Below are 17549 nucleotides of genomic sequence, written 5' to 3'. Positions count from 1 at the left end.
AATATAATTTGGAACCATTTTCACTAGTTTAATTTATCATTATGAGTCATGGATTAATTTAACCCTGGTCTTAACCCTAGACTTGATTGGATTATTTCTTTTTAACTTAACTAAATACCTAATCAATCAATCAACAAGCATTAATTGCCTAGTATGTTCTAAGCAAAGGAGATGTAAATACAAAAAAAAAAATGAAACCACTTCTACCCTCAAGAAGCTTACCTCCACCTGGAGGCTGCTACCTTACATTAAAAAAAACTTAATTGTCAAAAACTTCATTATCTTGGCTTTTTAATTTAATTTTTTTACATATTTTTATATCTATATCACTTTTATTTTAACTACATTTTTATGGGTATCTTTTTTTTTTACATCACCAAAATTTCCCCAAGTTGTCTCTCTGTGCCCTCTACCAGAAAGCCTTTTCATGTAACAAATAATACTTTTAAAGAAAAAAAATGGAAAAAGAGAGGAAAAAATAACAAAAAATAATACATTGAAAAAGGCTGAAAATATGAGCAATGTACCACAACTTATGGACCTCTCGCCACTGCAAAGAAATAGGATGGGGTTATCTTCTCATAGGGCAGCTAGGTGGCACAGTGGATAGAGTGCCAGGCCTGGAGTCGGGAGGCCTCCTCTCTTTGAGTTCAAAGCTATCCTCAGATACTTACTAGCTCTGTGATCCTGGGCAAGTCACTTGCCCCTGTTTGCCTCAGTTTCCTCAACTGTAAAAATGAGCTGAAGAAGGAAGTGGCAAACCACTCCAGTATTTTTGCCAAGAAAACCCCAAATGGGGTCATAAAGAGTCAGACACGACTGAAAAATAACCCAGCAACAACATTTTCTCACATCCTTCTTTGGGACAAGGCTTATTCTTTATAATTTTGTAACACTCACTTTTGGTATTTGTATATCCTTGATTAGGTTGTAAGCTCCTCAAAGTCAGGTCTGTTGTCTCTTCTTGTATCCCAGTCACCGATGGAGTGAAACACGGCTGTGTGCTTTCTCCCATGCTTTTTAGCATGATGTTTTCAAACTCCTTCAGGGAGGATGAACATGGCATCAAACTCAGCTACTGTACTGATGATCACTTCTTCAACTTGAAAAGGCTACAAGCCAAGACCAAAGTAAAACAAGTGTTGGTGCATGATTTTCTGTTTGCAGATGACTGTGCCCTCAATGCAGCCTCTGAAGCTGAGATGCAGTGAAGTATTGATTGATTCTCTGCTTCTTTAATTTTGGCTTAACAATTAACACCAAGAAAACAGAGGTGCTCTATCAGCCAGCACCACACCATCCATACATGGAACCATCAGTTATAGAAAATGGAATTTTGAATGCTGTGGATAAATTCACTTACCTTGGCAGTATACTTTCTAGTGATGCACACGTTGATAATGAGGTTGACACACGCATTGCCAGAACTAGCTCAGTGTTTAGGAGGCTCTGAAGAAAAGTATAGGAGAGAAGAGGTATTAGACTGACTACCAAACTGAAGGTCTACAGACATTGTGCTGACCTCATTGTATGCCTGTGAAACCTGGATAGTGTACCAGTGCCATGCCAGGGAACTGAATCCCTTCCATGTGAATTGTCTTAGGAAGATTCCGAAAATCACTTGGCAGGATCACCAGACACTAAGGTCTTTTCTTGAACTGAAGTGCCAGGCATTCAAACTCTACTGCAGAGAGTACAACTCCAGTGGACTGGCCATGTTGTTAGAAGGCCAAATATATGTTTGCCAAAAAGACTATATTATGGAGAACTCACACGGGGCAAGTGCTCACATGGTGGTGAGAAGAAGTGATACAAGGACACTCTCGAGGTTTCTCATGAGACCTTTGGAATTGATTGTGTGACATGGGAGACACTGGCACAGGACCGCCCCGCATTGCATGCCCTCATCAGAGAAGGTGCTGCGCTCTATGAGCAAAGCAGAATTGAAATAGCTCAAAAGAATTCAAGATGTGCAAATTTAGAGAGTCCACCCCAAATGTTCACATGGACTATTTGTGCCCAGTCTGTAAATAGAGTATTCCTAGCTCATATTGGTCTGATCAGCCACAGCCAACAGACACGTAACTTGACTCTAACATAGTGATGTCATTTTGGTCCTCTTCAAGAATGAAGGACAACAACCATCCCAGGGCTTAAAAGTGTCTGGCTTATGGTAGGCACTTAACAAATATTGATTGATTGTTGAAGCCATTGTATATGTTTTTCTGGCTCTGCTTACTTCAGTTTGCATCAGTTCATATAAGTCTTTCTGTGCTTTTCTGAATTTTTCATAGGAATAATTTCTTACAGTTTAGTAATGGTCTGTTACTTTCATGTTCCCTAATTTGTTTAGCTGTTCTCTAATAGATGGACATCTATTTGTTTTCAGTTCTTTGCTACCACACACACCAGAAAATGTGGCCATGAGTATTTTGATGTGTAGGGGATTTTTTTTCCTTTGTTTGACCTCCTACCTTACCCATGGGATCTCTGGGTTAAAGGGAAAGGGCATTTTAATCATTTTCTTTGCCTAATTAATTCCAAGTTACTTTCCAGAATAGTTGGATCAATTTCTATCTCAGCCAATTAGTCAGTCAGTAAGCATTTACTAAATATCTACTATGTGCCAGGCAAATTGTTAAGTTCTGTAGATACAAAGAAAGGCAATAGACAGCCCCTGCTTTCTGAGGAACTCACAATCTATTAGTGGAGACAACCTGCAAACAAATAAGTACAGATAGACTATACTACATGGAATAAATAGGAAAAAAATCAACAGAAAGAAGGTGCTAGTTATAGGGAAAGGCTTCCCTGTAGAAGGTGGGATTTTAGCTGGGACTTGAAGAGAGACAAAGTTAACAGTGATACCTTATATTTTTACGTAGTGTTTATATATATAGTGTTTAATAATTTTTAAAGTGTTTTCATATCTTATCTCATTTGTTCCTTACAAGTTGCCATGTGAAGGATTACAAGGTAGATATTACTTTTGACATTTTATAAGTGAAATTAAAGAGAGATTAAATGACTTGCCCAGGATCACACAGCCAGTGTCAGGTGTTTGAGGCTGAATTTGAAGGTCCTCCTGACTCCAGGGCCAGTGTTCTATCTACTGCATCAACTCTTAACAGCTTCAGATTTCATTGAAATATTTTTAGGAAATGTAAGCCAGAAGTAAGCCAGAAGACTCAGAATAGTTTTCCATTACAAATATCGGAAGTTTACTCAGTTCAAGAGAGGCAGCACAGAATAACAGAGCACTGGACTTGGGGTCAGGAAGACCTATGTTCAAATCTCACCTCTTACACTTACAGCTCAAGGACCATTTAACCTCTCCGGACCTCAATTTATTCATTTGTAAAATGAGAGGCTGGACTTGATCTGTAAGGATCTTGCAACTCTAAGCCTGTGAATCCAGTGAGTGAAATTGTGGCTAAATGAATATACTGAGAGATTCACCCACCTATATGTTGATCTTTCAATCCTAGGAAAGGTCTTTAAACTTCCAGGCCACCAGAGGGAAATGTGAAAGTAGACAGCTGCCTTTTCATTTTACAGATTCTCAGTAGATAGGGCCTTAGAGATCCCTTGTCCCTTACCTGAATAGAACTTTTTTTAACTATCTTCAACAAAAAGTCACCCAGCCTCTACTTGAAAACCTCAAATGATGGAGAATTTACCACCTAATCCCATAGGTAGGATGTTCCGCTTTGGGACAGTTAGAAAGCTTTTACTTGCCTCAAGCCCTAAATCTGCCTTCCTGTAAATTCTGTCCATTTCTCTTAGTTCTGCACTCTTGGGCAAACACAGGTCCAGTCCTCCTTTAAATATTTGAAAAGTACTAACATGCATCTCCCTCCAACTCCCCTACTCTCCTCTCTAAGATAGAGATCTCTCACCACCCAAACACAACAAGAATAAAAAGCAAAACTAAAACGATCCTTTTATGTCATCGTTTGGATTCTCACCATCATCCTGGTCAGCTCATCATTGTCCCTTTTACAGTGTGGTGCCTCCAGTGGATTCTGTGTTTGGTTAAATTTGGGCAGAGTCAGGATTCTAACCTTCCTCATGGATACTGTTGCTGTTCATGCTGCCCAAGATTGCCATGCTGTTGACTCACACTGACCTGGCAGTGCACTGTTATGTGTATAGGTTCTAGAGACTTGGGACGTCATTTGGTCCATTTTGTTTGTATTACAGAGGGAAGAAATTGAGGCCCTTAACAGGTTAAATGATTTTTCCAGGTTCATTCAAGGAATGTAATACTGTCTGGGCTTGAACCTAGAGCTTTTGCTCTCAAATTCAGTGCTTTTTCTAACTTCCCCTATCCCGTAGCTATAGCTCCTCTCTCCTGAACTTGGTCAATTGATTTCTTATACTTAAATAATCATAAACTCAATAGTCATCAATAAAAACAAATAAGTATGCAGAAATAAGGGGCGAAACTTAAACATATAATACTGTACATTTCAAATAAAACAGAACCAAACAGATTCACAATCTGATAACAGAAAAACAAAAAGTTTATTTGTTCATTGTCCCTTTGGCTTTTTCTTTTTTTAATATGCTTGTAGTTGACATATATACCATTCTGATTTTTGCTGATTTACTGTGTATCGCTTTGTGTCTTTCCTTATTTCATTGTATTCTTCAAAGTTAGTACTTTATGGTACTGTACTATAATACATCCTAATTTTATTCAGCGATTCTTTAGTCATTGAACATAGGTAGTCTCTAGATTTTTTTCTTCTTTTATGACTATAAATAGTGTAGCCCTGAATATTTTCATACAGGTAGATCCTTTTTTCTTTTCCTTTGTAACTTTGGAATAAAGTGCTTAGAATTACAGAGTTAAATGTTATGATTATTTCATGACATAGATTTCTATATTGACCTTCAAAATGTTTGTATCACTCTATAGCCCCATCAACATGTCAGAGTACCTATTTCTCCACAGCCCTACCAACATGAAATTTTATCTTTTTTGTTGTTATTTTACTAGTTTAATGGGTATAAGATGGTATCCTAAGATTTTCTCGACTTATAGTTCTCTTATCTTTAGGCAGTTTGATATCTTTTTATGTGGTTATTAGCAATCGTGTTTACTACTTCAAAAATCGTCTGTTCATCTCCCCTAGAGAGTGTTTATTCCTCTTGCAATTTCTTTATAGACTGATATGTCTGATCTGTTTACTCAGAATATTTTTCCAAATCTATTCATTATTTTGGAAATAATGGATTTAGAGCTTGAAGAGACCCTAGAGGGTATCTAGTCTAAAGCCCTCATTTTATTGGTAAGGATACTAAGTTTGAGAAGGGTTATAGGCTTAAGGTCCACCAGTTGAGCAGGATCCAAATGAGCCTATTTCTGCTTTTGTTATGCTGAATCCCTTTTTCTTTTTATAAGCAAACCCGTTGATTTTGTCTCCAATAACCTCAACCTTTTTTTATTAGAATATTCTTCTTTTTGGGAAATTGAGTCAAATTGCTTATTTCCTTTTCTTCTCGTTTTTCACCTATAGAAGAGAGGCTCCATGGTAAATTGAGTCAAATTGCTTATTTCTTTTTTTTTCTAGTTTTTTTAAACCAATAGAATATAGGCTCCATGGAATATAAGCTCTAGTTTTTCCCCAATAGAATATAAGCTCCCCAAAGTGCCTCACATATAATAGGCACCTGTTATGTTGAATATTCTTTGAATTGAATTAGATTTTTTTTAAAATTTAGATCATTAATCCAGTTAGAATTTATTATAATGTAGAATGGCTCTATACTCATTATTTTCCATGGAATTACAAAGTTTTCTAAACTGGGTTCTATTTCATGCCATTGAGTTTTTAAACCCAAGTTCTAGGGTTTTATATTTAACACTTTGGTGGATCTGTGATTTCATCAGTGATAGTCCCTCCATTGATGTGTATTGCAACCCCTCTACACTTTTTTTATTCTGAGGTTTTTGTCTGTATCTTCCTGTAAATCCTCCATTGAGCAAGCACCCATCCAAAGTGTAGTAGCCCTTACTTCTTGTGCTTTTAACTGTCTCTTAACTATCCTAACTAGGTAGTGCTTGGCTATCTGTTGTCTCTCATTTGTGTCTATTGTCTCTCATATATCGCTGGATCAGTTCCTTTTCCTGTCGTACACATCCTTGAAAATATCTTAATCTACCACTTAGGAGCAAACTATCCTTGGTAATATGAATCCAACTTAAACTTACTATGCTCCTTTCTCTTGTCCCCTGAGTAATTTGTAATTGTGCTTCTTCAGAGATCAAGATGTGCCATAGTTCACAGTAAAATAGCAACGCTAAGAGGACATTGGTGCTAAAAAGGTGCTCCCTTTGTTGCAGGGAGCAGTTTGTAATCACTGAAAGCCTGATGCAGTGCCCAGATTTGATGCTGTAACACAGAGGTATATGCTGCCTGAAAAAACCCCAGGGCAGAAAAATTCCCTAGGGCAGCTGAACCAGATTAAAATGTAATTGGGAAATGCTTAACAAAATAAATAAAAATATAGTACAACATGGATAATGTTAATTTGTGGTTTTCTAAATCAATAGGCAGCTATTAGGAATCTGTTTCTATTTGAGTCTAAGGCAACTGCTGTAGTATGAGAAAGTTTAGGTCCTGGCTCTAGATTTTTGGAGGACAACCAGCAGATGAGAAATGGGACAGATTTACTGATGTTTTTATAGTGATCTGTTTTTTTTGGTGACAACAATGGAATCACCATATTTGGACTCTGCTACCTCATTACCTCATGTACCAAGTCAGGGAGTCATACTTAAGCAGATGAGGAGCAGCTGGATCTGACTAAATACATTCAGACAAAATCCATTTGGGAAGTGATTCAGTGTTAAAGAATCAATTTTCCAGGCTATCTTAGAGGAGAAAATTCTAAGAGAATAAGAAAGATCATGGTCTACTATCCCTTCTCTCTCTCTTTTTCTCTCTGCTCAAACTGCTAAAAGGTGTTTTCAACTATAGGATTTTATGCCTTCTTAGCTAGCATTTAATTAGTGCTTTAACTCTAGGAGGTAGGTACTATATTATCCCTATTTTACTGATGAGGAAACTGAGGCAGATAGAGGTTAAGTGATTTCCCAGGTTCACATAGCCACTAAGTGTGTGAGGTGGGATTTGAATTTAGGTCTGCCCAGCCCCAGATACAGGGCTGTCTCCACTATACAGAACAGCTGTCTCTTTTTTTATACATCTTAATGTGATTAGTCTTTCTGCATGACAAAAAAAGAAAAAAAAGAACAGGCCGACTGGGAGGAAATAGTTTTGTGTCAGACTACATCTTTATAGTCATTTAATTGAGTCATAGTCAGTAGTGTCATAGTGGATTTATTGATTTTTTAAAAGAATTTAACTTCGTAATAAAAAGGAAAAGTGCCATATACACTAAAATATGTGCAATAGCAAAAATATGGAATCAAATTAGATGCTCATTAATTAAGAAATGACTAAACAAGTTGTGGTACCTTAATGTGACAGAAACAAATTTTTATACATGAATGGGATGGAATATTACAGTCGTGTAAGAAATGATAGCTAAGATTTCTATAATACTTACATGTGCCAGGCACTGTGCTAAGAATTTTACAATTATTATTTCACTTGATCCTCACAACAACCCTGGGAGGTAGGTGCTATTATTATCATCCCCATTTTGCAGATGAAGAAACTGAAGCAGAGGTTACATGACTTGCCCAGGGTCACACACATTAAGTGTCTGAAGCTGGATTTGAATTTGGGTCTTTTAGACTTGAGGTCCCCCACTTTAGCTCTGCCTAGCTCTCTGAAATGATGAATACATCCATAGACAAGCTTAGGAAGACATGAATTGATGCAAAGTAAAGTGAGCAGAGGCAGGAAAACTATCTATAATTGCTACAATATCAAATAGAAAGAACAGCACAAGGAATTGAAGCTGAGTGCTGTGAAAATAAAATTCCCAAGCTGGGCCTCAAAGATGAGAAGACACACCCTCTCCTCCTCCCATACCCCTTTGAGGAGGTAAGGGACCATGTGTGGAAGAATAATTGTCACACTTTTCAATATTTTTGTTAGTTTTGCCGATTTTATTTTTTAATTCTTTGTTATGAAGGATAGCTTTCTGGGTAGAGGAGAGATAGAGATACCATGGGAAATGTAGGTGATATAAGAACTAACTAAAGAAGTTTGTATAATATTCAAAAGAATTTAATTCAGTTCAACAGCCAGTTAATCCTTCAATATCTGTACTTATCAATTCTTTGGAATGTATTTCACTCTGGAGAGACTCTTTTCTCGGAATTTTCTGTTAAAAATTGAATCTATGATTTTAGAGACTTTAGGCATTTAAAACCAGATGCTTAGACCACTGAGTCACAGAAAATGATGATGAGTACTATTTTATGCTGATTAAGCAAGGACTCCAGGGTCACCTAGCTAGTAAGTGTCTGAAGCCACATTTGAACTCAGGAAAATGAGTCTCCCTGACTCCAGGCCTGCACTCTATCCACTGCACCACCTAGTTGTCTGAAAGGGACCTTAGAGGTCATCTTTTTCAACCATTTCATTTGATCTACTTCTCTGGAACTTGGGATGATGTGCCCCGGGTCACACAGGTAAGTGAGTGGCAGAGCGATGCAATATTCTTTCCACTCACTGTAAAACCCCCCCCCATCTTTTACAAGAGAGAGATTTCTTTTAATTTGGTTACTGTTTTACCATATAAATAACAAGTTCTATTAAGTTGAAGAAAATAGAAATCTAAAAACTAGTCTAGGTCTCTGCCTTTAGGAAAAAAGGGGTCATAAAATGCAACTACTGGACGCTTTCAAAGAAGCAAAAGTTCGTATTGGAACAACCGCCAATAAAAAAAATCCCTTTAAATTAAAAACACAGACAAATAAAAGAAAACGGCCTTGCAGTTAACCAATATTATTTTTTAATAGTAACAGCTGACACTTATTTAGTGTAGATTATGAGATGCTTTACATATGTCTTCATTTGATCCTCACAGAGACCCTGTGAAGTATATAGGACTGATGTTGCCTCCATCTTACAGATGAGAAAATTGAGGCTCAGGTTAAGTTCTGGGCTGAGGTCACTTAGCTAATAAGTGGAAGTTCAGAGAGATGAACCTAGGTCCTTGTCTTAAGTCCAGGATTCTTTCTAGTATATCAGGTTGCCTCAATAAATTATTTTGTGAGCTGGACAGTAATGGGAGTTAGGATCCTGTTTTCTTAAATGCATACTAACATCTAGTTCTGTATTATTTCCTTTATTTCATTTTTGGTGTATAACTTCTTTTTTGGAGAGGTTTGAGAGGTGGTAGGGATCAGAGAAAATGTCTAGTCCACCATCTTGTTGCTGACATGATCCACCATTTCTTTTATTTCAAAGTTAAAGTAATTAGGTAGTCATTGCATTCTTCTCAGTTAAAAATATAACCAATGTTACTTGTCCCCATTTCTACAGATACTGTGAAGACAGATGTTGTTTCAGCACTTCTCTTTCGGGTGTAATTGTACATTAATGTAACCTATTTCCAATTCCAGCTCCACCATTCATTTCTTAGCAGCATGTCCACGAGCAGATTGCAGCTTCTCTGGACTTTAGTTTCCTCATATTTTTTTTTTAAGTTTGTTAGATCAAATGATTTCTGTGGTCCTTTCCCACTCTGATGGTCTAAGATTCCATGAGTCTCTTAAAATTTGAAAAACTTTGGAAAAAGGTTACAATTGGTGTTTTTCTAAGGAGAGTCAAAGTATTAACAGAGCCATGCCTTAGAATGATGAAGAACTGATATTTGCATAGTGGAGAGAGGTGATTAGCAGAGCCAGGGCAGGAAAGAAGGGAAAGTGGAGTAGATAGATAATAAGCAGGATTTATTGGCAAGAAGAAACAAATAAACAAACCCTGCCAAACAAACCAATAAACTCTAAATGAAATTGTAATAAAATATCAATGGATCGCAAGTTTTGATAGGTCCTACCTAATGGACAATTGATGTACTATACAGAATGTCCCGAAAGTCTTAGCATGACTTATGAAAGCTTGAGCATTAATAGCTTAAAACTAAGATTTTTGGGGTACCTTATATAAATATACATCTGGTATCTGAGGCCTGGCCTAATTTGGAGAAGTTTATAACTGATTTAGTCTCAGGGTGATGAAACTTTTGACAGCAGTAACTCTTGCCATCTCCTAGGGAGTACTCACACCGATAAAATCACAGTTTCACACTGTGAAATACAATTGAAATATTAAGCATCACAATGTTACTTTTTCTGTCTTTGACAGATATATTTAGAATAAGCCAGCATTTGACCGTATTCTATTTAGTTTGCATATTATATATTAATGGTCTGCTAGGTGGCTAGAGAACCTTACTGAGTCAGGAAGACTTGAATTATAATACTTACTCAGGCAGTGTAGTAGCTTGGTAACCTTGGGTAAAGCACTTAACCTTAGTAGCCTCTGCCCTTGAAGCCCCTTGGACGGTGGAGCCCTCTCCTCCCAGAAGCTTCGGTTAAGGAGAGAGTCCAGGTTAGCCTCTCTTCATTCCCCACCACCTACACTCCTGGACTAATTCATCATGCCTTCATGATGGGGGAAGGGACCCTCTTTTTCCCCCTTTCCTGCATTTTTTTGCTTCCTTTCGTATATTGTTTTCACCTATTAGATTGTAAACTTCTTGAGGGTAGGGACCATTTTTTGCCTTTCTTTATATCCCAAACAGCACAGTGCCTGGCACATAGGCACTTAATAAATGTTTATTGACTGACTGATTCAGCCTCATTTTCCTCATTTGTAAAATGGGAATATTAATAGCTCCCACCACACTGGGTGGTTGTGAGGATCAAATGAGATAATATATGTAAAGCACTTTGCAGATTTTAATGTTATGTAGAAATAGTTGTTAACATACTGTCATGTATTTTAGTAACTTCAAAAAAACCGCTGATCTTCATGAAATACAGTATTTTTCAAAAAATTCATGTAAGATTGCTTTTTAAAGCAAATGACATTTTTCTGCATTATCTTTTTCAGATATAGATCTGCAAAATGAGGACTCTACAAATTTTTAGGTTCTCTATAGGAACTATGAAGATCGAAGAAAAAAATTAACAAGGAAATTATTTTGAAAGTATGTTTACAATGAACTGATACTGTTGACAGTAGGTTGGGTTCTTTTTTGTTTGTTTTGTTTTTTTAGAATAAAGTACTTTGAGAAGATTGTATTTATGTTAAAAAGGAAACTGGACTAACAATGAGGCCAAAGACTTTTCCTGCTACAACTTATTCTGGAAACAGCAGACAGAGATTGCAAGAGATTCGTGAAGGGTTAAAACAGCCTTCCAAGTCATCTGGTCAAGGGCTGCCTATTGGACCAGGCAGTGACACCTCCTTGGACACCAAAATCTTGGTAGTAAAAGATGCGGCAAGGCAACAGCAGATGAAACCTACTCCAAAGTTTGGACCTTATCAAAAAGCTTTGAGGGAGATCAGATATTCTTTGCTACCTTTCGCCAATGAATCGAGCACAGTGGATGTAAACCGGCAGATGTTACAGGAGTTGGTCAAAGTAGGATGTGATCAGGTAAGTGTATGGATTCCCTTGGGATGTTTGGATTCTATCAAGTAGTAATGCATTGGGAGTGAAGTGAAGGTCATGTTTTATCAAGTGTTGGTGCATTCTGAGATCCAGAATGGTCATTCATTACAGAAAAGATTTCTGGGCCCTATAATTGCTCTTGTTAGTCATATTATACATTCGTCTTCTTTCTATGCAAGTCCTCTTTAAGCAACATCAGGAAAGTTCTGTTTATCTTTTCTGCACTTGAGGAGCCAGGAAGAAACACTTCAGCATTTAACTTATATCATAGCTTCATTTAGTTTTAAGTTAATATATTTTCTACTCACGTGTGCTGATTTGGTATTCATATCCTTTCTCTGACTGTGTACTTTCCCTCATTTCCTTGTTATAGGAGATGTAGGTCATTTCCTATGGGTGGATGAGAAGGAATAGAAGAGAGGAAAAAAAGTCAAGTAACTTGTAGACAAATGCTTCCATATACATCCATAAAAGAGGCTCAATACATTTACATACTTTTTTTAAACAATTTCATATGACTGGGATGTGGCCACTAAGAAAATTCTTAATTTTGAGAAGCAAGTAGGTCTAAAGTTAAACTAGATTCTATTTTGTAGGTCCTCATTAATAAAAATATTATTTCCTTGTGAATGGTGCCTGAAAGTCATTGTTGTACCATCTGTTATCCTGGTCATGGCTGCTCTTTCAGGACTAGAACAAGCTGGGTGCTTTTCCGAACAAAGTGCCTTGAAAAATGAGATTTCACTTTTCAGAACAAGTGGGAGTTAAGTATTTTAGTTTTTTCACAAAATAAAGGAATGGAAGTAGAGGAAGAAAAGTGAATACTCACGACAATTCGTACATGACTGTTAAAGATAGAGATCATTACTGTATTCAGATTCTCCAGAATCCTAACCTGGATTCAGGATCTCTTTCCCTCTCTCTCTCTGCTAGCTGAACTGTCTTTGTTGGTTACAGAATTTTAATTTTGCTGGGTTTTGTAGTGTTTGTGAAAGCGTGCCTGCTTTTTCAGTGCATCCTTCCTTAAGATGCTGAGGCTGTGCACAGGACCAAGTGTTTTATGGCACGCATTGTTGTATAGAAAGTGTTTTACAAAGCATGAAATCATAAATAATGTGGTGCAGAGGGTTTCTAGAAGTGTAAAATGACAGCAGAAGGCATGACCTTGCTCACTGCAAAAATATGAAGCTAAATATGCTGCCAAGTGTTATTCCCTGACAAACAAAGCTTGATGGGTTTGAAAGTACAGAGGGAGCAATCTTGGAGAAACATCAGAGTGAGATCATGGAGAGACTTACAGGTCAGCAGCAGAGTTTAAAATCTGTCCCTGTAAATCACTTGCAAACAAAAGAGGTAATTAGAGATGGCATATTGGGTGCAGTTGTGTTTCAGCTGTGATTAAAAAGAAGCAAGTGAAGCATGTGATCCAAAACACAGGTGGAATCCCACTGTATCAAAATCCATTAGTGATAATTGCATCACAAAATATAATGTAGAGGATGCCTTCTTTTCTGTTTCTACTGGGTGAGATCCCAATGCATTCAAATTAATTAGGGTGGGCACTCCAGGAAAGTTCTAATCAACAAAAGTACACTTATTTTAATTGAAAGTAGAAAGGGACCTGTTTACCATACTGCCTCTGAAAAATTAAATCTAAAGTCAATTTATTGTATAGTGTTGCTTTGTAACTCAAAACAGCTGTACCTCCACCCATACCACCCACCTCAGCCATCCTAGCAAAATTTGACTGTGTCTGGATGTGGAGAGAACCCACCTTTATCTTAAAAGGTTTTTAAAAAGCATTCTGGGAAGAAAGATATTATATAAACCCAAACAATGAGAGATGAGACAAAATGATTGAACACCTCTAGTTTTTGTCTCCTTCTGCTGGGTAGAGCTGGGTATCATTGTAATTCAAATAGGACACTTAAAAGAGAATCCAATTGTATCTGCACATGTCTTCCATCTCTTCCCCCTCCTCCCTTCCATCTGCTTTGAGCCTTACTCTCTTCATCATGATGGGAAAGAATTTAAACTCTTTTCCCATAATCTAGTAGGCATAGAGTTGTATTTTGATTTGGCTCTGTTGAAGTTTGTACCAAAATGTTGCTTTTGCCATTTTATTTCAACTAAGTTTAATTCAAAATGCATCACTTCTCTACCAAATGTGTTTATTTTTCCTTGAAATAAGTGAAGACTTAAGTTGTCTGCCCTTTGCCTCCTGCCTTTATTTATTCTATATAATGAGTCTGTGAATTAAACTTCATAGTCCAGTTACTAAAGTACTACATAAATACTCTAGGGGGAAAAAAATGACCCCTATGCCAGTAACTTTATTCCTTGAAGAAAGCTTTCTTTTTAATGCAAAGTTTGATGTTTTTTCAAGGAGTTGGAAAGATAAGTTTTCTGGCATGAGTGTTAATGCATTTCCAAGTATCAGTTTGATTATCTTTTATTGGCCTGTAATGAAGGTTTTGGTCCTAGCTTATCTCCTTATTTTTCATTTCATTCCAGGATTCTTACATATTTTTTTTCTTTGTCACAGATTACTTTTTTTTTTTAAAAGAAAGAAATGAGACTTTAAGTCTTTTCTTTTTCCTTTTGGCAGTCTTCTAAGAACCACTAATTTGATTATACAGAAATTGTAGCATGAAGAATGTTCACATTTTTCTGGAACTAATACTTTTATAATTCATTTACCAGCTAGTTACATTACAAATTGCATATTACAGATTGCAAGTTCAGCATGTACTATATAACATGTAGCTTTTTGGTTAGGCTAATAGATTGAAAATGAAGTGCTTCTTGAAGAGAAGTGGCTTATGCAGAACTGGAGAAGTTAAGATAGTTTGTTAAGAAAGGAGAAGGAGTTCTTTGCATTTCTTAACCTGAAAGGGAAGAAAAATTATCTTTCTTAAACCCAAGGAGTGCCAAAGCTAGAAAGATAGGGTTAAAACGAGTCCCCAGTGACCCCATTGTCTCACTCTGTGTATCATTATCAAGAATTATCAAAATGAAAAAGAACAGAAGCCAAGTATAACAAAAATAGAAATTATTCAGCCAAGTATCCTATAACCATTGGGACTCAGTTCTCCTTTTTACATACTCTGCCTTCAAGACTTCTTAATAATGTGTAAAATTAAATACTTAAGGAATTGTAATAAACTCATAGCCATTGGCTCAGCTGAATTTTTTTTTTTGCATCTTCTAAAGGAGGGGTGGTTTATCTGCAATCAATTGATCGAGAGTCTGTGGACAGATTTTAGATGTTCTGTGAACTTGGGGGAAAATTAAATCTTTATTTTCACTAACCTCCAACCGAAACCTAGCATTTCCTCCAATTATTTAAAAAATGTTTCAGGCCTTTTTAGAAATGCTTTAAATCTATCGCCCTATTTGATTCTAATAGCAACCATGTGAAAGAGGTATTACGTACATGTCATTGAAAAAAAACAAAAACACAGTTCTAATAACGCTTCTCCAGACTGCCAAATGGGTCAGTGACACACACACAAAAAAAGATTAATAACTCCTGACCTAGAAAACTGTGCCTCTAGGTCCCAAATAATCCCTGTGTCCTTCAAATCCCAGACTCAGAAGTGAATGGAAGTTCCAGACTCCAGGCAGAATCAGTGCTGCCCTTGGTAATGACAGCAAGCAACCAGGAACCCAGAAGTATGCATGACACCTTTGGGCTTCCATGACTTTTATTGTCAATCCCAAACTTTGTACTTCCCTTCCAAAGTGCACCTGCTGTGTACAGATCACCTGTACCAGCACTGGCCTCTTCAGGCTACCAGTTTAGGAGATAACCTGGCTGCTGTGGTATTATTAGGAAAAACTGAAATACCGTGAGAATCAGTCTTATCCCCACACCAACCAACCTACCATTAAATGATGAAATCAAATGAACGTAATGATTATACGTTTCTTAGTTCAGAGAGGCAAATTTAATTCTGTTAGACTAGTCAGTTTTTAGGATTATTTCCTTCCAAAGAAGCAGAAAAATATAATAGAGCGCCAGATTTGGAGTAAGGAGAGACTTGGGTTCAAATCCTGCCACTGCCACTAAACTAGCTGTGGGACTGCAACCAAGTATCTGAACCCTATTTTTTTCATCTGTTAAATGGGAAGAATAATAATGTTTGTATTTAACAGGGTTGTTGTGAGGATCAGATGAGATAATGCCATGATTTAGGGAAAAGAGTATATTCGCATTTGGAGTTAGAGGACCTGAGTTCAGATTTCAGCGTGCCTCTTACTATCCAGTTGACCTAATTACTTAACCTCCATTTCATCTGTAAAATAAGGAGGCAAAATAGACATTCCCTAAGGTCCCTTCTTGCTCTAAGCCTATGATTCTATATTAAAGACTTTGTAGATTTTAAAGAGTTATGTAAATGTTTATTATTTTGTGAGGTTTTGTTTATTACTGCTCTTAGGTATCTCTTTTTCAAGTCTTGGTTATGCAATGATATACCTTATTCCAAAATGTTTTCTCATTTTATGACATTGCTTATTAGTATAGTCATAGTATTCTTCATCATCTTTAATCTCTTTTGCCATAGTCTTAGTGTCTAAGTGGAGTTACCTTATTATCATAAGCATTAGTGGTTTAAAGAGATAAAATAACCTATCAGTGACTTCAGGTATAGATAGACTGGATAGTCTGCTGGGGCTTTGTCCCTAGGCTTAGCTGCCCAGGAGGCTTCTATTCTAACACAGTCTTGCACCTTTATACTTATATACAAAAATAAATAGAGAGTGAATTTAGTGAAATTTAGCCTGTGGTGGGGGGGAGGGGATCAGGAAAATTGTCATGTAGAAGGTCATGGTGGAACTGAATCTTGAAAGAAATAACTAAAGGGCTCACCTCAGGTGCCACCACCTATTGAGAAGCCTTTTTCTGGCCCTTTTGTTGTTCATGCTATCTCTCTTTCCTCGAATTATCTCACGTGTATAATTATTTACATGTTATATTCTCCCAAAAGACTGTAAACTCCTTGAATTCAGGAACTGAATTTTTTTTAATTTGCCTTTGTAACCCCAGGATTTAGCATATGGTGTGACCTAAATGTTCACTGGGGAGAGGCTTTCTCTGTCCCTGTCTTCTCCCCATGGGCCATCTTTCCTGCAACAAATTAATATGCAGGTATACCTTGATTTACCTCTTAGGTATTTTCTGTAAAGGTTTTCAGGATTCTCAATAGAATTTTTAATGGAGTACGAGATTGCTAGAAATCCTTACGAGTGCCAATGACTTCAATCAAAACAGAGGTCCTTATTTAAATAATGAAAGTTAAATGAAAGCACTGTGTATAAATTGACCAATTCTTCCCTTGTTTTGTTTTTGAGGTTTTTTTTGGAGGGGGAGGGCAGGGCAATTGGGGTTGAGTGACTTGCCCAAGGTCACACAGCTAGCATGTCAAGTGTCTTGAGGCCACATTTGAACTCAGGTCCTCCTGACTTCCAGGGCCGGTGCTTTACTCACTGTGCCACCTAGCTGCCCCTCTTCCCTTGTTTTGGACTTTAATCATTAGATTTCTTTAGCTGTGGTGCATGTATACATTATTAGTAATAGCTAGCATTTATATATGGCACTTTAAGGTTTGCAAAGCATTTTTATACGTTGTGTGTATACATATATGTGTTGTCTATGTAATATATAGTTGTAAGTAGTTACAAATCTATAAATCTGTAGTGACATATATTTGAGCCTCATGATAATCCTGTGAAATGTTGGTACTTCTGTAAAAAAAGAAATATAGGTACTATTATTATCCCAGTTTTTCAGATGAGAAAACAGGCTGAGAGAATTCCAGTAACTTGCTCAGGATCATACACCAGTAAGGCCAATTTCACATTCACGTTTTTCTGACTCTGAAGTTCAGCATTCTGTCCACTACATCACCTAGCTGTCTCAATAAAATAATACT

The 17549-nt window shown here is 37.0% G+C and overlaps 1 protein-coding gene across 1 annotated transcript in view; it reads left to right on the top strand.

Moving 5' to 3' along the window:
* LATS2 (large tumor suppressor kinase 2) overlaps positions 1 to 17549 on the top strand; it is an 82401-nt gene that overhangs the window by 9125 nt on the left and 55727 nt on the right. The window contains exon 2 of the mRNA XM_036745245.1: positions 11049 to 11598. Coding sequence (XP_036601140.1) covers positions 11269 to 11598 — 330 coding nt within the window. The 5' untranslated portion in view covers positions 11049 to 11268. The remainder of the gene's footprint in view (positions 1 to 11048; positions 11599 to 17549) is intronic.

Source organism: Trichosurus vulpecula, chromosome 2 (genome assembly GCF_011100635.1).
Source record: "Trichosurus vulpecula isolate mTriVul1 chromosome 2, mTriVul1.pri, whole genome shotgun sequence".
Lineage (NCBI taxonomy): Eukaryota > Metazoa > Chordata > Mammalia > Diprotodontia > Phalangeridae > Trichosurus > Trichosurus vulpecula.
Note: the sequence above shows the minus strand (reverse complement) of the source record. Positions and strands in the feature narration are given on the sequence as shown.